Source organism: Danio rerio, chromosome 13 (genome assembly GCF_049306965.1).
Source record: "Danio rerio strain Tuebingen ecotype United States chromosome 13, GRCz12tu, whole genome shotgun sequence".
NCBI classification, from domain to species: Eukaryota; Metazoa; Chordata; class Actinopteri; order Cypriniformes; family Danionidae; genus Danio; species Danio rerio.
The window spans coordinates 30,519,096-30,540,526 of record NC_133188.1 but is presented as its reverse complement, the minus strand read 5'-3'; the positions used below and the strand labels follow the sequence as shown (position 1 = coordinate 30,540,526).

The 21,431-nt window shown below is 33.5% G+C and overlaps 2 protein-coding genes across 6 annotated transcripts in view; both read right to left on the bottom strand.

Moving 5' to 3' along the window:
• Nucleotides 1-48: 48 nt before the first annotated feature.
• Nucleotides 49-15,906, bottom strand: slc17a5 (solute carrier family 17 member 5). The gene is made up of 11 exons (NM_001076727.2): nucleotides 15,749-15,906; nucleotides 13,047-13,234; nucleotides 10,650-10,883; nucleotides 9,458-9,545; nucleotides 9,284-9,370; nucleotides 9,046-9,164; nucleotides 8,779-8,940; nucleotides 5,592-5,724; nucleotides 5,363-5,510; nucleotides 5,157-5,247; nucleotides 49-1,816 (listed from the first exon to the last, which is right to left on the bottom strand). The coding sequence occupies exons 1-11, from the start codon at nucleotides 15,834-15,836 to the stop codon at nucleotides 1,685-1,687; spliced, it is 1,470 nt and encodes a 489-aa protein (NP_001070195.2). The 5' UTR covers nucleotides 15,837-15,906; the 3' UTR covers nucleotides 49-1,684.
• A 1,816-nt stretch (nucleotides 15,907-17,722) lies between these two features.
• rin2a (Ras and Rab interactor 2a) overlaps nucleotides 17,723-21,431 on the bottom strand; it is a 64,184-nt gene continuing 60,475 nt past the window's right edge. For 3 of the 5 annotated variants that reach the window (XM_001345278.7, XM_009307400.5, XM_073920911.1), the window contains one exon: nucleotides 17,723-21,196. In XM_001345278.7, coding sequence (XP_001345314.1) covers nucleotides 20,879-21,196 — 318 coding nt within the window. In that variant the 3' untranslated portion in view covers nucleotides 17,723-20,878. The remainder of the gene's footprint in view (nucleotides 21,197-21,431) is intronic. The other 2 variants (XM_009307401.4, XM_073920912.1) reach the window with 1 other exon arrangement.

The following is a 21,431-nucleotide window of genomic DNA, read 5'->3' as shown; positions in this document are numbered from 1 at the left end:
TCATGAAAATGTTGGATTTGTGCAGAACTTATATTATTAGAGTGTAAATCAACTCAACAAACGTGTGCAGCAACTTTATTAGGTATACACATTTAATAGGCATCGTGTTGCATCATCTTGACAGATTACATAACATACAGTGTTTACATAGGTTTTAGCTGTCATATCACTGGATTGCACAAAAACAGAACAATTGTAAACAAATCATTTGTATGCTACTGTGCACAAAGGTTAAAATGTAAAAACAAGGCATGGCTTTAAAGAAAATCTCCCAGTTGGACCTGTTGCTTGGACGTGGTGTTGTGCTAATCAGGTCTACAGTAAGGCATATTCCATAAGGATGTGAATCAAAAAAGATTCTGCGAAATAATCCAGGTTCTATTTTTTAAGGATTATTTAAAATATTAAAAACAGAACTTATTTAACAATTGAGTTATCTATTACAAAGTAACTGCATTTGGACAAGTCTTAAAAGGGACACAAAATTGAAATATTTCTGTTCATTTACTTTACTCCACCCTCCAAGATGTAGGACTTTTATTCTTCTGAAAATCATAAAAGATATATATTAGCTGAAACTTTGGTCCTTAACGATTCATAAAATGCAAATGAACAGATTTGAAAGGCAAACATTTTGAGTGTAAAAAAAAAAAAATCATTACAACAAAATCAATACATGTGGCTCCTGATAATACATCGAGGTCTTGTGATGCAAAATAATCGTTCTGTGCAAAAAAGTAGCTATTAGCCTACATTTTATGAATCTACAAGGACCACAGTTTCAGATGAAATCTTCTAAAGAATACAACTTGGGTTGACTGTCATTTAACAGCTCACTTTCACTTCTGGTCGCACTTTAAATATCTTAAACAATTCTCTAAAAGAGTTATGAATGTCACATTATCCTTTTATCTGGCTAAGACTTCCCAGCAGGCATACAATGTCATAAGACTTTATTTTAGTGATGTCAGGTGACCAAAAATTACTGTCTAGCCAGAGTCTAAGGACAACGTCATATTGAAGTCAAATACTGACATTTATTCATCAGGAATGGCAACCAAAATCCAACGTCAGATATATGTCAAAGTGGTGACTTCATTAGATGTTGATATTTGGTTGATTTTAGGTTGAACACCGATGTTGGCCTGATGTTGGGTTCTGACATCAACCTGATTTTCATTCCAAACAAAATACAACATCCCCATGACATTGGGGTACAACGTCATGTTGACGTCCAGTGCCTGCTGTGTGGGTTCCACTTCAATGACATTGCGTACAATATCATTTATGCAAGTTCAGAAGTCTTGTATCAACTCCCAGTAACACTCCAGAATTTTTCCACTGAGTATTTTAATGAGTGCCCTACATAAATGGTTAATTCAGGGACTCGTTTGAGGTTGTGTAGTCAAACCCTTTATCTCCTTATGATGGCCAATTGTACCATAAAGACACTTATGTATATTCCCTTCATTTACAGTTTCATTAAAAAAATTGTCTAAACAACTGACATTTACAACTAATACAGATATTACCAATATAAAATAGCTCAATTTAACTCATTAAAACATAGATTGTGCAATACTCATTAGTTTGTAAACCATATGCAATTACCTATAAATCTCTATGGAATTTAAAGTACATACATCCCTTTGGCCTTTAAGAATTGGCTAACCGTAGTCAAGTGTCACTGGATGTGTATTGTCTGGACAGCCCAAGGCTGGACTGTACCCTTGCCAAATATTGTGAAGAAAACGGCTCCAAAAATATTAATTGCTGCAGAAATGTAGAAGACAATTTGCCACTCCGGAATAGTGTTCTAGAATAAAACAAAATATTCAAGCATTTATTACTTTTTCCTGACAGTCAGAAAAACTGGAAATTGATGACAAGTACTTTTTCCTTATAAAACTGATGTATAGCAAACACATGACCACCTACACAACAATAAAACTTACACAAAAACAAAACAACAATAAAAACAGTAGTAGTCTGCTTCACAGTAGCCCAAGTAAATTGACCCAATACTTACCGTAAACGTACATAAAACAAATTATCACGTTTAAAAATGTGCTGGTCACAAACAACACAACTTTGACTATTTACCAGTAATGCTACAACGTCTCATTCTAGAAAATTACCTGAAATAAGTGTAATATTTAAAAAAGAGCCTATTCACTCATGATGTCTCCACAGGATTTTTATTTTGCAGAAAAGTCTTAATGTGTGAAAGGGGCGAGAATCTTTCCCAGATTGTGCAGCACAACTGCAATATCAGGTCTGCTTACACACATACAAAACAACTTATGCATTTTGGCCAATGCATTTTCATTAATATGGCAATAGTACACAAGTTTAGTGTACCGTCTGTAGTCACGTGTAAGTACTTGAAAACAATGTGGGACTACATAAGCCATAATGATAAAATATTTATAATCTATAAGAGAGTAGATGAATAGGATTGTGGAAAAAGTACTATAAAGTTTTCAAAAAATAACTTTAAATACATCATTTTCATGTAAACGAACGCATTACTAGTGCCAGACAGAATCTGTGGACATTTTTTGCTATTTCTGCACAGAATTTATGCGTAATGATTTTGGAAGTATCGTAACTAAAAACTTAATATATGAAATCAAAAAAAAAATCTACCTTTTTAGGTTTTATTTAATGTTTACAATGCAAATCCTATTAGATCAACTTAATGGGTAAACAAATCAAGTCTCTTATACAGTGCTTCCCAAGGTTTGAAATATACTTGCGGTGGTAGCCGGATTGAAACACCATTTACCCACATCACATTAGTAGTTCACTATATGTGACAAACAAAACATCATTTTTACCAATAATTTTATCTATTATTACTTTCAAGTTCAAAGCAAACTTGAATGCCAAAGCATTTTAGATATAAAAAAGCCTATGTGATATAGCCTAATGACATCATCAAATGAATACAATATACAGCAAATGACAAATAAATGACAGAAAATGGAGCTACAAGGAATAGCTCTAAAATTATAGTAGTTACAAGATTATTTAAATAAGGCAAATGGGTTGATTAACCATTACTAATGGTGTACATATATTTTGCAGCCAGTTAAGACTAGTCATTTTATCCTCTCCGAACATATATAGTAATGTTTTTCTTAATCGTTTAGTTTCAAGAATGAATTATTAAATATTTCTATTGCTCTCGCAATTGTGCGCGTGCAGTCAGCTGCAAAGTAGGCTTAAAAAAAGGTAATGGAAAAACGCATACAATTAATCACAGCTTTAGAAAACCCGAATTCTTGACATTTTAGAAAATTTAGAAACCGTGGCCAGACAAATTTTATAGGGTGTTTTCACACTTGGTTCAATAGCCTGGACCGTACCCAAGTTGGATGTTCCCCTTTGCCACCTTCTCGGTTGGTTTGTGTTCACTCTGTCTTTTTCCCTTCTGAACCCCGGTACGCTTGCATCATTAAGCTGCTGTTTTGTTTACAGCTGTTGTTAGGTGACGGACACGAAAGCAAAGCATCAAACTGGAAAGACGTACGCATGTCACGGTCATTCAGCTTTTAATGAATCTTTTGGGTTTGGACATACAGAAAGCGACTCGCATCTATCTGCTGCAAAGATATTAAAAACGTTCAGAACATAACGCGATGTCTGCAGAGGCTGTTTTTGGAGGAGACAAGCAGACATTATCACTGTGTTTGCCCTGGCTCAGTCACCAAGGTACAGTATACATAAATGAACGTTATGAAAAAGATAGTTTGTTGTACAGTTGGCGGTATTTGGTACGATTGCATTCATAACAGAAGTGAACCAGACCAGAGTTTGCACAAACCATACCCCAGACCACCTCTTTTAGGCAGACTCGGGTATGGTTCATGGGTGCGCACATAAGTTTAGAAGAAACGTACACACTAGCTAAACTTACACTACTCTGACGTCAAACAGATCAAACGTATTAGTGTGAAAGCACCCTTAGTGTCAAAAGGCGCATCTCTGTGGGTCTGCAGAGCACATGAGACTGTCTGTGAGAGTGCTGACAGGTTTCGCGCACACAGAACGAAACAGGTACACGAGAGAGGTATTTACACTACTTAATCGATCGCGGCTGTTTGGTTATACATTATATGGTTTTATATATATGTTATGGTATAGTTATATATATATACAATTGAAGTCAATTATTAGCCCCCCTGAATTATTAGACCGCTTGTTTATTTTTTCCCCAATTTCTATTTAATGGAGAGCAAATTTCTTCAACACATTTCTAAACATAATAGTTTTAATAACTCATTTCTAATAATGGATTTAATTTATCTTTGCCATGATGACAGTAAATAATATTTTACTAGATATTTTTCAAGACACTTCTATACAGCTTAAAGTGACATTTAAAGACTTAACTAGGTTAATTAGGGTAATAAGGCAAGTTATTGTATAACAATGGTTTGTTCTGTCGACTATCGAGAAAAAAAGTAGCTTAAAAGGGCTAATAATTTTGTCCCTAAAATGGTGTTTAAAAATTCAAATTGCTTTTATTCTAGCCGAAATAAAACAAATAAGACTTTCTCCAGAGGAAAAAATATTATCAGACATACTGTGAAAATTCCCTTGCTCTGTTAAACATCATTTGCTAAATATTTTAAAAAGAAGAAAAAAATTTTGAAGGGGGCTAATAATTCTGACTTCAACTGTGTATATATATATTTATAACGATATGAATACAATTTCACTAAATGAAATAAATGAAATAAACAGCGTCTTATTGTTATCCGAGAAGTCAAAATGTATTTAGGTATACAGTAATATAGTGTAAAAGAAAAAGGTGTTACTAAATAAAGTACTTGAGTGGCCGTTAATATACCTGGGTCTGCCCAAGTAAAGTCCATGTATGGGAAGCACTGCTTATATAACGAATCTACTTAAAGAAAGAAATGATTACTTTACAAACTGTATTGTTAATAAATCAGTTGAACATTTTCATATTTGTCAATAATATTACTAAAATGTATTTAAAAACTGAATAAATATCACACATTTACACAACGAAATAAATAGACTCAATAATGGGCTAAAAATCTGTGGATTACTGCACTTACAGATTCTGTCATTACATTAAAATATTCAAGAAATACATATATTTTCAGGAAAATGTAACTTACAGATTTGGTCAGAGATCTCGCTATTACAGGGCCGACCATGCCAGGTATAGTGGCAAATGAGTTTGTAATTCCCAGCAAAATTCCAGCATAACTGTGAAGAAAAAGATACTCTAAACATACTGCAGGTAGGCCACAATTTACTCTTGACACATTCACAGAAACCATAAAAAAGCTTGTATAATTGTCAATAAAATGTCTTGTCTTACGAGGGAGCAATGTCCAGATGGTTGATGTTAAATCCAGAGGCTGAAATTCCTCCTAGGGAGGAAGAGATGGTGAGGAAGGCCACAGCCAGGATGTAGTTACAGCCAGTGTATCCTGCAGCCACCAGGAAGACGGCTGGTCCTGCCATTCCTGAACACATTCAGCACACATCATCAGTTCACTCGTCCTATCAGCATGTCTGTAACAGTAAAGTGTCTGTGAGTGCCTCACCTACTACAGTGAAAGCCTTGCGCACAATGACGGTGCGGAAAAGAAACCTCTCTCTCAGGAGGTCTGCCAATTGACCACCCAGCAAAGCCAGCAGCCAACAACCAAGATAAGGCAGAGCCGAGAGCATCCCGTTCTGAGAAATATACAATGAGCTCAGGCGTAACTAAAGAGCAAACAACTGGGTATCTTGATAATAGCCAATGATCTCTAGCTGGTGAGTTGTTTCTAGATGAAATACTAAAATGACTGTTTATGGTCAGAATGATTTATGAATACTTATGTTCAGCAATAATGTATACAATTGAATAATTGAAAGTGAAGTGATACTTTATTACAAATAATCTTTCTGAACTTTTCTGACCTGGTACCACAAGTTTTTTTTTAATTAAATTTTTGTTTAATTGAGATTTTTAGATCCTATTAAAGCTAAAGAAATAAGATATATGTTGTTGATGTCTATTAGGATCGTACAAAATTAATTTAAGACACAACTATTTCAAATCTGAAAAACAAATCTAAATACTGCTAAAATTATATTTAAAGTTGTCTCAATGAAATATTTAGCAATGCACATTAATAATCCTAAATTGAGTTTTGATATACAGTGGAATATTTACAAAATATTGTCATGAAACTTGGCCATAATATTATAATTTTGACCCATTTAGCATAATTTTAGTTATTGACAAAATATATCCATGAAATATAAGGCTTTCATGCTGTATAGAGGGGTATTGCATAAAAGTTGAATCAAGAAAGCCAGGATAACAGAAAAAGTGCAGCTTGACTTAACTTATTAGTCCGTTGCATGTTTGCTAATCCAGGATGAGAACGAGTCACTATGTTAAGCCCAGTGTACATAGCCAGGGTAAGTGCACATTCACAGTATTAGTTAACAAACCATGGGATCAATCACAGAATCTATGAGTGATCAAATGCTGCTTTTTTCAGCTTCGACTCTTAAAAACAGTCAAACCTATGTTATATAGAAAAAAAAATGGAAAAAACAATTCATGCTTTCATTACTTTTAGATTGGACTACTGTAATTTTGGGATCAGTCAGACAACTCTACCCCGCCTACAGTTAGTTCAAAATGCTGCTGCAAGGCTTTTAACCAGTACCAAAAAATATGACCACATCACAACAGTTTTACGCTCTTTGCACTGGTTGCCTATGCAGTATCGTGTCACTTTTAAAATTCTTCTCCTGGTATATAAATCACTAAATGTCCTGGCTTCTTCCTACCTGTCAGATATGCTGACTGAACATCTTCGGTCATCTAACCAGAGACCATTATACATCATAAATTCTTAAAATGTCTTAAATTTGACCAGTCGGCATTTATGCTAATAATGAATTTATAGTGAAGATTATTGCAAACACTTACAGAATATTGCAGATCGATTTTATCTTTTTAGTTTATTTTATCAAGTTTATTGAATCTTCATCATTTATATATCAATTTCATTCATATATAGCATAGAAAATATAAATAAATATAAATGAAAGTGTTTTGTTTAAATCCATCAGAATTCTTTGTCTATATTTATTAAGGAATGGATAAAAATATTGATTTTTAAAATAGACTGTACTCATTTATGTTGAGCATAGTATTTTTTCTCTTATCATCTATTTTTTGTCTCTTATCTATATCTCCCTTATTTTTAAATCTGAAATGGATTTATGTAAACATATATAAAATGATTTCTAATAAAATGTAACATATTTATTTTTAATTATAATAGCCGAGAGCATAGAGTGACTGTAAAACACATTCATTTATATTTTTTGTTCTAAGATACAGAATTATTGGAATGGAATTTTTTGAGTGCTTTCCGAGGTGTTAAAGTTGCAATTACAACCGGATCCAATGCTTTAATTTTGGGATTCTCTGAACAAATGCATATGCTGTCAAATACACAACCTAAATTGCTCTCATACTGTTTAACTACTGCCAAGAAGCTACTTCTACTGTTTTGGAAAAATAGGAATCCCCTACATGTAAACTGTGGCTTGGAGAGATGGCCTCTGTTACATTTGGAGCGAATTAGATATTATTTGAAAAAAATAAAAAACTTTAACAATTTGACAAAATTTTGAATCCTTTTATCTGTTACCTTGAAAAAAACTCATACAAACTCAACTCATCATAATAATGCATCATCTCTGAAATGTTTCAGCATACTCTGTTGTTCAAACAGGTCTTTGTAACAAGTTTGCTTGTTATGTGGGTGTTTTTCCTTTTCTATTTATCAATTTTTTTCTTATTTGTTTTGCCTAGGTGAAATGTGGACAAAATATGTAAAGAGATGATTCTTTTCTTTCTGAATCTGTCTTCAATAAAACTTATTAGACAAAAAAAACACCTTCATTTCTTGCAGCATTGACAAAGAAACTAACAGATAAATCACTAGGATTATGCTTAGCCTGGCTGTTAGCCTGCTTTTGAGCAGAATAGCTCCAAAGAATAAGTGTCCATAGTAACTTAATTTAGCTTAATTTGGGCTGTTTTCATGCAACGGAGTCAAGGCTAAATTCAGCCAGTATATCCTTCAAATTCTAGCTTAATCCCTTATCTTACTTTTGTGCAATAGCCCTCAGGGTCACATTTCTGAAAAATCCTGTAAATAAACAAAGAAGTATGCAAAAAATATTATGCAACTCTTGTGTTACTAGTAAGAAATATTATTGCGCAACAAATCAGCCTATTGGAATGATTTCTGAAGGATCGCGTGACACTACAGACTGAAATGATGTTGTTGACCATTAAAGTAATATATTACATTTTACAGTATAACAATACAAACCAAGAAAATGTTATTGTATATTTCATAATGTTAATTTGCACTTCATTTTTACACAGTAGACGTTCATTAATAAATCCCTTTCTGGACGTGGAAAAAAGTTTCCAAAACTTTTAAAAAAATTGTTACCAGTGACAATTGTTTTAACAGTTTTATTTGGTACATAAAAAAATAATAATAACAATAATAATTTATATGAATAACAAACTATTATATTGTAATATAACTCTTAATATTAATAACTATAAACATTATAGTATTATATATCACATTCTGCATGCTAATCTTCAATATTACCATACAAAACATGCAAAACATGAACAATTAAATGGCCAATATTATAATTTGGAAAAAGGACATCAGTCCTGCTTTATTTCTTTACCTGCTGAATGCTGAAGCCGAGAACATCATTCATGTAGGTGGGTAAAAGAGTCAGAAGAGTATAGAAGGTCCAGTTGTAAGAGAAATGTGCCACAACTATTGCCCATAAAGGCATAGACTTGAAGATTGATGTCCATGGGATGTAATCTTGGGTGGGGGACAGCTGTGCAAGAAATGGCACAATCTAATAAACAGCCAATAAAGGACTCAAACCTTAACTGGATCGAGAATAAAGACTCTTGAAGATAAATACTATGAGATAACATACTTCATTCTTTAAAGATGACATTATGTAGGTCTTTTCAGCCTCTGTGATTCTTTTGTGTGAGCTGGGACTGTTACTGACGAAACAAATCCAAAGGAAAAACCAAAGAAGGCCAACAGCTCCTATAATTTGTAAAAAATACAATTAAAAAAGAAAAGAAAAAGAAAGCATTGTTGGTTTCACACTTAAAGCTGCTTATGCACAAAGTTCACTTTTACATGTGTATTATAAATAATCTTACCAAATATATAAAACACATATGTCCAGTCTAGATAAAAACAGATCTGTCCAGAAAGAGGAAGGGCCACTACAGTTCCAAGCTGAGCACCTGTAAAAGGAAAACAAACTTATATTAAAGAACACACTAAACGTTTGAAAAGACTGTTACAAATCAAAGCACATGAGTTTTTGTAACCTGTGTAAGATATAGTGAGCAGTCGACTTCTCTCCAGAGGTGGAGCCCATGAAGCCCACATTGCATGCATTGCAGGATATGTCACTCCCTAGAAATCCAAAAAGAAACATTTATTTTTTTTAAATATTAATAACACCCTTATCAACTATCACACCAATTAAACAGTAGAGACATTTCAACTCAGAGACAATTCAATTTAAACATTAAACTTTTATGAAAAATCTTAATATTATATTAGAGCTGAACTATATATGCTTTTAGCTTTGATATTGCAATGTGTGAATACAAAATAGCCACATCGCAGGATCTGCAATGTAGAGTCTGGATTATAGTTGAACAGGTAAACAGTTCAGAACACATTCAAACTGACGAGTCATTTTAGTGTAACCATAGTACATTGAAGTTTATCATTTGTATGTTATCAGTAGGCATTTTAGGTGAGTTTAAAGTGTTAAGGCACAAGGAAACTATTACATTATGTAGCTTTAAAAAAAAAATCTATTTTATTGAATTATTTATACAATGAAAACTAGACAACTTCAATGTACATTGATTAGTTTATTTCTGTACCCGAATAGTGTCTATTAATATTGTTGCTCTACTTAATTTATCTATGTGGGTAATTCCCACACAAATTATATTTTCTGCACTCTGCAAAATTATCCCAAAGAATATAAAAGTATTTGTTATTTCCAACTTGAGTTACTCAAGTTATTTGGTAAAATACTGCAATATAAAACTCGGAATATATATATATATATATATTTTTTTTTTTTCATTATTGAGCATTCCCAAAACTGTTTTTGAGAAAATAATGCAAAGTATCATATATATATATATATATATATATATATATTTTTTTTTTTTTTTTCCATCTGATTTATACATATATATCTGATATCTGGTGTGTGAGTGTGTGTGTGTGTGTGTGTGTGTGTGTGTGTGTGTGTGTGTGTGTATATTTAAGTAAGACTAATGGAAGCAGGCAAACCACTGCCTCTAGGTATGCAGATGTCACATGCAATAACAAATGTCGCAAGTTATCTTGCATTTGGAGACCGATTCTTGATGTCGTCATTTAACGCTTTTTATGCAACATTCCAAAATGTGCATAATAATATTTAGATGTAACCAAAGCTATTGACAAACAAACAATGCAGAAAATACAAAAGGTAATAATATTTGAGGTTACCTCCCCAATGCCTTCCAGCACCCTGACAGCGATGAGGTATCCTGCTCCCAAATCAGCAGCTAACGGAGTCAGCAGAGTAAAGATCACAGTGCAGAGGATGCCAAGACCCAAAAGCCACTTGGCACCATACTTGCGCGCCAAGTAACCACCTGGTATCTGAGTAATTATATATCCATAGAAAAAAGAGCCCAGGATCCAGCCCTGAGTCTCTGAGTTCCAGTCGTATACCATGGCCTGTTGAGATAATCAACATGTTCAAAAGAACAATTATTTAAGATATAAACTACTACACACACTTGCACACATTTCTTACAGTCTTTTAGTTTTATTTAGAAAAATACAGTTAAAGTCAGAACTATTATCCCCCCAGAATTATTAACCTACCGGTTTATTTTTTCCCCAATTTCTGTTTAATGGAGAGCAGATTTTTTTTAACACATTTATATGTTGAAAACATATAAGATAAACATAATAGTTTTAAAAACTAATTTCTAATAACTGATTTATTTCATCTTTGTCATGATGACAGTATATAATATTTTACTAAATATTTTTAATTTAAGACACTAGTATTCAGCTTAAAGTGACATTTAAAGGCTTAACTAGGTTAATTAGGTTTACTAGGCAGGTTAGGGTTTTTAGGCAAGTTATAGTATAACGATGGTTTGTTCTGTAAACTATCGAAAAAATATAAAGCTTAAAGGGGCTAATAATTTTGATGTTAAAATGGTTTTAAAAAATTAAAAACTGCTTTATTTCTAACTGAAATTTTCTAATTATTCTAACTGAGACTTTCTCGAGAAGAAAAAATATGATCAGACATACTGTGAAAATGTCCTTATTCTGTTAAACATCATTTGGGAAATATTTAAAAAAAGAAAACAAAATTCAAAGGAGGGCTAATGATTCTGACTTCAACTGTACATATTAAAATTGGTAATATTTATAAAATATTTTCTACTATTGTTTATATGAACATAAAAAATTCAGAAAGTAAAAAAAGGTTAAAATGTATATTTTTTTACACACTTAAAAGACATAATATCATATATTGTATATACTGTAATATATAACATATAATGATAAGACACACACATTTTATAACATGAAGTCCATGGAAAACAGAAATGTTAAACAATTTAATACATTTTAAATGATGACAATACTAATTATATTACATGTGACATTTCACATGTGACAATGATCCAATGTACTAATTGAGCCCGTGTTATTAGTTTCAGCAGTTGTTGTCTGGAAATAACATACATTGGATTGTTGTGACTGGCCAATCAGAATGTAAAAGAGAGCAATTCAATTAGGCATGGGCTGATATAAGATTCTGCCGGTATGATAATCTTGGATAAAAATATCACGGTATTGTGATTAGTGCTCTAATACAGTGGTTCTCAAAGTGGGGGTCAACAATAAAGGGCGGTCATTTGGTGATTTCCAAAAATCTACTTGTTTTTATTAAACCATAAGAATTACCATATTTTATCCATAATCAGACAATGCTTTCCCTGAAGAGAAAAAAATAGTTGTTTATAGCTACTATATAATACATAGTTACTATAGTAGCTTAAAGTTACTAGTTGTATTGGATTGCGAACCCTGGGGTAATCTTTATAAAACCAAGTTAAACTTTCTGGCCCATTTACCACACTCACAAACATTAAAAAAATAAACAAAGAATAGACTTGGGTCTATTGGAGTGTGTGCGCCATTGCATGCAGGGTTTCTGTATTTATAACCACCTCAGAGGATATTGGGCGTCACGAGTCATTGGCATTGTCATTTTGTTGGTGGCGGGCTGAAAAGTTTGGGAACCCCTGCTCTAATATATGCTCTTAAATTTCTAAGTAAAAAAAAAAAAAAAAAAACTTTTCCCCTTTGAACAATATATTTTATGACAAGAAACATTTTTAAAATGTTAGAACAGTAGCTAAACATGTCAGGGTAAATAATTCAAATAAATCATTGATGTCTGCTGTCGTCATTACTTTTAAAAACAGGAATTTTTTTACCATTTAAAATGGCATGTATGGGAATCTTTTCTGCTGGAGATAATGTTGTCTTAAAAACATAAAAATAAAAAAGCGTAAATATACCATAGGAACGGTACAGCAGAAGATTTTGGTGGTTTAAAAACCTTGACTTTTCCAAGTCGTGGTAAATCTTAATAACGGTTATCGTCCCATGCTTAAGTGCAATCTATAATATATTATGCACATTGTAATACATCCTAGCATAAGAGAGAAAGAGAGAGAGAGAGAGAGAAAGAGAGAGAGAGAGAGAGAGAGAGAAAGAGAGAGAGAGAGAGAGAGAGAGAGAGAGAAAGAGAAAGAGAGAGAGCAAATGATATGGACAAAGAGAAAATGATATGGAATATGTTCTTACGGTGTGATTGTGTTTGGGTACAGGGATGTTGTGAGGAGGGCAGATGGAGGAACTGGTGTTTGCTTTTGAACTGTTTTTCAGCATGTCCACCATCGCCACACTAAGGTTCACCCTGAGGGCATATGCCACAAAGAAGCCATAACACGACAAAAACGCCAACCCGTATCGAGAGGAGCCACATGCAGGTGCTGGAAGAACAGACAGGAACCAATGTCAAACATCGATCTTAAAATATCTCTTATCATTTCCTCACCCTGACAGAGCTGTAGGACTTTGTGTGCACAAGTTGTGAAAGTGTTTGCAGACTCAAATGAGTGTGGTAAGATAAAACAATAGCGTCCAAACCTACAATAGTATTCACCTATTACACAAGCAAACGACACTCATCATGAGGTTATTTTCATCATTTAGTAGGAAGAATAGAATTGTCACAGGTTTAAATCAGCCTGGGGGAATTTATTATTATTTTTAACTTTAAGATGATTTAATTAAAATCTAATTTACTTTCAAACATAAAGGAATAGTTTGCCCCAAAACTTCTGCATTTACTCACCTCACCTTTAACTTGTTCCAAAATCTTTTTCCTTTAAAATTGGAGATTTTTTTGAAGAATGCAAAAACCTGTAACCATTGACTTACATAGTATATGTTTTTCCTTCTATGCATTTCAAAGGTTACAGGTTTTCAGCTTTCTTCAAAATATCTTCTTTTTGTGTCTGACAGAAGAAAGAAACACATAAAGGTTTCGAGTCAACTATCCTGTTAAGGCAAGGGTGTTCAACCTTGTTCCTGGAGATCTACCTTCCTGCAGAGTTCAGCTCCGACCCTGATCAAATACACATGAACCAATTAATTAGGACCTGAACAGCACTCGATAATTACAGGCAGGTGTGTTTGTTATGGATTGCAACTGAAATCTGCAGGAAGGTAGATCTTCAGAAACAGGGTTGACCACCTCTGCTTTAAGGGGAGTTAATATTCATCGCAAATAGTTTAGAGGCTTTTCTTTCACTTACTGAAACAAAAGTACCAAATTCCACAGAGCAACTTTTCCATCGAAATCTGTTACTATTTACTATTTCAATTACAATTTTATTCTGTTCTGCCCATCACAAAATAAAGTTTTCAGCAATCTATCACTATAAGTGCATTGATCATATAAAAGCATTTAGTACACCCAAAAATCACCTCAACAATAACACTTACCCTAATGACAAAGAATAAAACAATTACTATTCGTTTTTTTTATTTTTTAATTATTTATTTTTTTAAATACCCATTTCACCTAAAGTGTCTTGGCTTAAAAGTACTTTAATACTACTATTAATCCTTCTAATAATAATAATAATAATAATAATAATAATATTAAAAATAAAAATAAGAATAATAACTAGGGTTGCTCTGATCGATCGGCCAGAGATCACTATCGGCCGATAATTACATTTCATAACTCGATACTCGGTAATCTGGCCTACCTCATGAAAGGAGCACAATTGTTTGTTCATGAGTTTACAAACAGAGGGCATATAAGAACTGAAATCTTATTTTAAATATCAGAATTAAAAGTTCTGGGTTTTCAACAATATTGCAGACTCATTAAAAACTGGCAGTAAATATTAGGGAAATAAAAAACAAACAAAAAATATTTTTAACTTTTCTTAATAATATAACATCATAATACACTTATTGCAATAAACAGTAGTTTATGGACCTTTCTTTTAATAAAGAAGTTTTGGATTTATAGGTGTGCACTTCTTATGCATCAAATATGCGCTTCAAACTTCATTGAGACATTTTGAATTCTTCTTTCATCATTTGCAATGGTTCTGAATCGCTTTGTTAGTCATTTTTTGTATCTATTTTATCTATTATTTTCTGTGAAGCTACTTAAAACCATTATGTCCACACTTAATGGTTGTGAGACATGTTTAAAGAATTATATGCTACATCTTTATTCCCTTAGGTAAGCAGAGATCTCAACTTAAGTTTCATACTTGGAGGGGACATATGTTATACTGTATGCCTTATAAAGCTTAAAGCATCAGAAAAGGTACTTGGTTTCAGAAGATCACCATCTCAAGGAATTGGTACTCGGTAGCTGCAAAATTCCTGATCGGAGCATCCTTAATAACAGCCATAACTACAATAACAGTAAAACATCCACTAGTATATTTTGACATATTAACCGTATGCTATCTGATAAGTGAAAGCGGACAGAAATATTCGGGCTGTTATTATTAATGTATATTAGAGAACTAACGTTACACTATCGTGACGGTTAACTTAACTGTTACCTGCATGACTATCACTTCCTCCTTCACGCGACTTTCTGTTGAGAGAAGCCCATCTCAAAAGCTAACGTTAATGCATTATTAATTTAACGTCAGATGAGACCATAACACTCATCTAAAGTGATCAAGTCTGCACTTTTAGGATGAACTGAACAAATGAGACGTTATAGATGAAGTTACTACTAGTTCTACCATTAGTTTATTCCAGCAAATAGTCAAGTCGTACAGTACATAGTCTCCAAACCACTATTAAAACTACATTAGCACGTTCAATATCACTTCTGAAGTAACTGTTTACCTTAACGTTCGTAAGTTATCACTGATAATATCGCACATATGGTACTGTGCACTGTTCAGTAGTCAGCTCTGCATACATATGTAAAAAGACAAACGTTGTTAATATCTTGCTACCTTTCTGGATGTCTTCGGTGTCTTTCCGGCGAAGTAAAGGTTGGGCATGATCTTCAGATTCAGAGTCTGATGCTGAAAGCTCCATCATCCCCGCCGGTCAGAAGAACAACAACACACTCCAGTGTCAACGCAAAACCAAACCCGTGCTTCACCGTCAGCATAAACAAGTGTCATAATAAAAGTCCTCCGGTCACCAGACAGTTTTGATCGTTGAACACCAGAAAATATTCACAATGTGTTTGAAGGTCAGTGGGCTTTTCCCCCAATGAAGTTCATTTTAAATTATTATTTTACCATAAATACTGTATTTTTATATCAAACGATGAGGGCTTAGGAGTGTAATCGATGACAGACTGTTTTCACTAACGTTAGTTGAAGTCTAGTTGGCGGGCTTTAAATATTATATTTAATCGTTAATCGTTAGACACTGAGATTAGGTAAATTATTAAAGCCGTAACGTTAGATGATTTAAGGGATTTGTATTTCAAAACGTACTCTATACCTGAAGAATTATGTTCTCTTTTAAGAAATTAGAGTCAATGGAAAATGGAAATTGCTGGTGTTTTAAATCAGTTTTTTTTTCAGGCTGGCAATTGACATTTTTTGCCAGGTGATTCAGAAAATAATGCATGAAGTGCTTCGAACTCATTGACTTCTTTAGCCACACTAAGGAAGTTAATGGGGACCTGTGGTTACCTATATTCTTACAAGTATGTGCAAATGTGCTTTGGAAAACAAATAAATCAAACATATATGCGTACACCCCTCGCAAATCTATGTTTTAAATTCATATTTTTAATAGGAAGCTATACAATATTATATTTGTGCATATACATTAGATTAGTCAGCCAAATCTGGAGTTTATCTAAAAAATAACTTACAATAACGGTTCAAAAACTAGTACACCCAATTTTATATGCTATAGAAAAAATATTGAATACAAATTTAAACAGAAGCAAAAAAAAAAAAAAAAAATGAAGGGAAGTAAAATAAAAAAAAAAAAAAATTTGTTAAAATTTTGCTTGAATTTAATTTGTTTGACTATTAATGCGCAAAAGGAAAGTCACAGCAGAGCTTTCCTTACTAATAATATATCAAATAAGTATATATATATATATATATATATATATATATATATATATATATATATATATATATATATACACATATATATATATATATATATATATATATATATATATATATATATATATATATATATATATATATATATATACACACACACACACACACACACACACACACACACACACACACACACAATAATATTACATTCATACTGCACACCTTAGTTCCAAAAATAAGTAACACTTGTCCATATAAATATAAAAAGAAGTAAAAAAAATCAAGAAAAGAAAAAAAAAAAGAAAAATATAATTAAAATTTTGCTTGAATTTAATTGTATTATCTTTCAATTTCTAAATATGTTTGGTGACTAAAATATTAATTTAATAAATATATCGGTTTAAAAAATCTGTTGTGTTTAAATGCACCAAAATACATTCCATTGTCAATATGGGGTTTACTTAATTATGCTGAGCACTGTAAATATATTAAAAAAAAACAAACAAACAAACACACATATAAAAATATAAATACTGTACGGGAAATATTTTTTAGGGAGTTATTGATATCAATTTAGATGAAATTTACAATTGATACTCTATTTATTAATTTACTTTTCTGTATAGTTGCTTTGAAATAAAATCCATCATGGAAAGTGCTTTATAAATGACAATCATCTCTCTCTTTCTCTATCTCTCTCTCTTACACACACACACATTAGGTTTTCATAAAGAACCACAAAATTGATGCTGTAAAAGGAACCTTATGAAAACATTAAAATTCACTGGAGGTTTATTGGAAACTGAAAAAAAATTGTCGTGCATACAACACATTCAATATGCCAAGTTACCAATACATTGTAGAGTAGTAAAAGATGACAGATATGGCAAATGTTCAACATCAGTTTATTGTGCAAAAGAGTACACTGACAAAAAGGCAAATATGAAGAACTGACTAAAGAATGAGTATAAGCTTTTCTCCAAATGAATAACAGTTTTTTAATAAAGACTTCTCAAATCTGTGAAATTCCTGCACAGATTGTATATAAATATGTATACACTTATCAGACTTAAAATAACGTTTTAAAACATGTAGTTTGTGTTTCAGTTGTGACTAGTGTTTCAATATCATCATTACATAGGATTAGAGCATTCCAGCACCCCGTCTCTTATTAAAAAACACACACAATGCCCCGAGTTTACAATACAACATGCAAATGTAAAGTACATTAGTAGAGCATGAAATACTTGGTAAGTTACTGAGGTTATGAGTATAGTTATGAATGTCAAAGAGCTATTCTCCTGGATATGACTCGACCTTCCCTGATAGCATTTACAGTAACAAAAATCATTTCTGTTCATTGATAGTTCCTACCAATGACTCTTAACCTGCTTTAAAAGTTTTTTTTTTTAATTCCTCTTACATTACACAGAACTTTCCAGCTGTTCAACTTGCGGAAAACCCATCAAAACCAAAATCAGTACATCAGAGACCCAGTTTACCACAAGCCTTAAATGTGTAGCTTGTCAGTAGTAGTACAGTATTTAAGAACTAAACCTTTAACTTTCTACTATCTCTATCCCAACTGACTTCAACAAACATAACGGTCAGAATCCATACGAAAGCAATATGATAAAAACATCACTGGCAACAATGCCTGGTTTTTTAAATTGGTCTTTTGATCACAAGGATACATGCACTACTATAATAACAATACATCATATATATATAAAAAGAATGCAGTTTACCAGCAACTGCAAAAAAATATTAAGTATCATAAAAAACAATGGTCCACAACATCCTTAAGGACTGAGATGTTCATTTTACTGAACAAATGACAAAAGTCTTCGCCTCAATGCAACGCTCGCATCCTGCAGAAAAGAGCAGTCAATTAAGAATGCACAACCTAAAAGAGGAGATGTACAGTCCTGGAGTACACTCACTACTACTGGCACCACTGGTAAATACGAACAAAGAAGGCAACATCGTTTGACATTTTTGATTTGACATTTTTGGGGGGATTTCCAAAATCTAATTCATTTTATTAAACTATTAGAATTACCATATTTTATCAAAAACCTACAGAAGAAAAATTTTGAAGGCAATAGTTACATAAAAAAACAACATGCAAATAAAAAGCCATCAGCCTAACGTTTCTTTTTTTTTTTTGCAACTCCTAGGGTGATTATGTTAGAATAAAAACACAGCAAATGCGTCAGATGCAGCACATTGATTTTATGGAAAACTTTCACACCTTTACGGCATTCACGTTTAAATGAGGAATAGACTTGGGCCTACTGTGTGTGCTGTTTATATATTTATAACCACATAAGAGGATATTGGGGGCCATGAGTCACTGGCATTGTTATTTTGGGGGTCATGGGTTGAAAAGTTTGGTGAAGATTGTAGTTTTCAAGACTTTCTCAGCCCAAGCCCCAACTAAGGCTGCATTTACATGAGTGTATTTCATTTATAAATGTAGACTGGTGTTTGTACTATATTTCAGAAAAACAGTCTCTGTCTACACTCTATCGCCTAAAATGTGACCATCTCACTGGACATGTGCATATTTGGTCAGCATTGCAGTCTACTGGTTGTCTGATGTCATATTAGAGGGGCTTGGTGAATCAGGGAACGATCAGCATTAGTCCAGAAGAACAATCAGGGAGTGATTGTGGATAGTCACACCTCGTGTTTCAGCCTGTCTATATTAAAACAGAACCCCTAGCATTTAAGAGCTAAATCATTTTCCTGGGTCAAAGATGCCGAAGTAGTGCAGATGCCAGGTGTAAACGTAATTAAACCTATATTTTTAAAAACAAAAACGCACTAGTATTAATGGCAACTAACTTCTGCGATTCTCCAGCTGTGAATGTTAAGATGTTTTGGCAGCCTGAACTCTCCTCCTGACAGAGAGACACAATGTTCACTGGAATTTCTTATTGGCCTGATGGTGAAAATGAGCTTTTTTAAGCCACAGCCCATAGTTTGAAGCTAAAGGAATGCTGTAAATTCCATCATATACAACATAGACTCATTCTGAAAATGTAGCCCTATACACATTTCTGGACATCGTGAATTATGTAGCCTGAGCCACGTATGGCTGCATTTCATCTTTAAAATAAACACTACGGAGCGGTATGACGCCGTTCCATTTATCGCTTACCAGCTGACTGCTTGCCCCTGTATGGCTTTTCTGCTGTTTCCAGTTTGTCTGGTAGCTTGACATTTACATCGGCGGACTTGGGGCGCAGCGGAGCGGAGTTGAAAACAACAATGGGGTTCGAGTTGACAGCGGCCTCTGGTGGATGTACATGAAAACAGCAGGCGTGAATGGCACTCGCAAAAGAAATCTGAAAACTGAAAAGGCATACACAGCGGCCTCTAGTGGATTCGTGAAAACAAAAACAACAAAAAAACGTAGCTCCTGGGATGTATTTTGCTCTCTCCAGAAATGTATATAGGGGTACGTAATCAGAATGAGCCTGGGTTGATCATGTAGGTCCTAATAATTAGAGCACACATATTCATCAACAATATATATATATTTTTTTTTATATATAAAATTATATGTTGTTTGCAATTGTTTGTTGAGTTTTTCTGCTAATATTTTAAGCAAAGGATCACAAAGTTAAACAGAGACATTTTCCACAGCCTTCTTTGCTCATATTTACCAAGGGTGTCAATATTAAGGGAGAGCACTGTACATTGTATGAGTAATGTGCAAAGCATACTCAAACACAATACAAACGCTGCTCTTTCTCTGCTAACCTGAATGTGTTTGAACAATTCTAATGAAGCAGATAAAACGTGCAGGTTAGGTGCAGCTTCTCTCTCGTGACACTCGTGTGCCACTTCCCAAAACCTTATGAAAATAGTGAAGACAGAGCATAAAATCCGCTGCATCTGTCAGACGCATCCTTCCTTCCCTATTTTCCTCCAGCACATTCCGTTTCCCTTCGGCTTTTTCACTCAAAACATTGCAGACGTCAGCAGTGTTCCTGGGGAAGCAGAGGACTCAGTTTTGAGAGGATTTGCTCTTCTTCAGTTTGCTGAAGTGTTGTCGTCGAGCTGTTCTGACAGGACGGGGAAGTTTTGGATCTGCCGGTAAACGAAGTAGAAGATCTGTGGCTGCGGCCGGCTGTGCAGTTCAGCCTTGATCTTCTGCGGGTGCGTGTCGAGCGTCAGCTGCTGCGTGGTTTCTTCTGTCAGGAGGAAAAGAGCGTAGTTTTCCGGGTCTGAGATTTTAAACTTGTCTGCGCAGATCTGACACACGTCCTCTGTTGTGGCATAAGGCTGAACCTGAAGGGTTTTGGCTGTGCAGCCGCTGCTTGCATCTTGCAGTGCCACCCGCAAATAGTTCTGAATATCCATGAGGAGAAATTCAGATGTAAACATCACAATTTAGCAAGATATTAACTATCATAATAAAATAATGACTCTTAATTTTCATGAACATTATTATTGTAAATAGCTACTTTTCAACCCAATATATAAATATAGCAGTAATAATAATGAAACTATATAATAATAATAAAATAACAATTTCCATCAGGGATGCTCCGATCGATCGCCTGGAGATCGGTATTGGTCAATA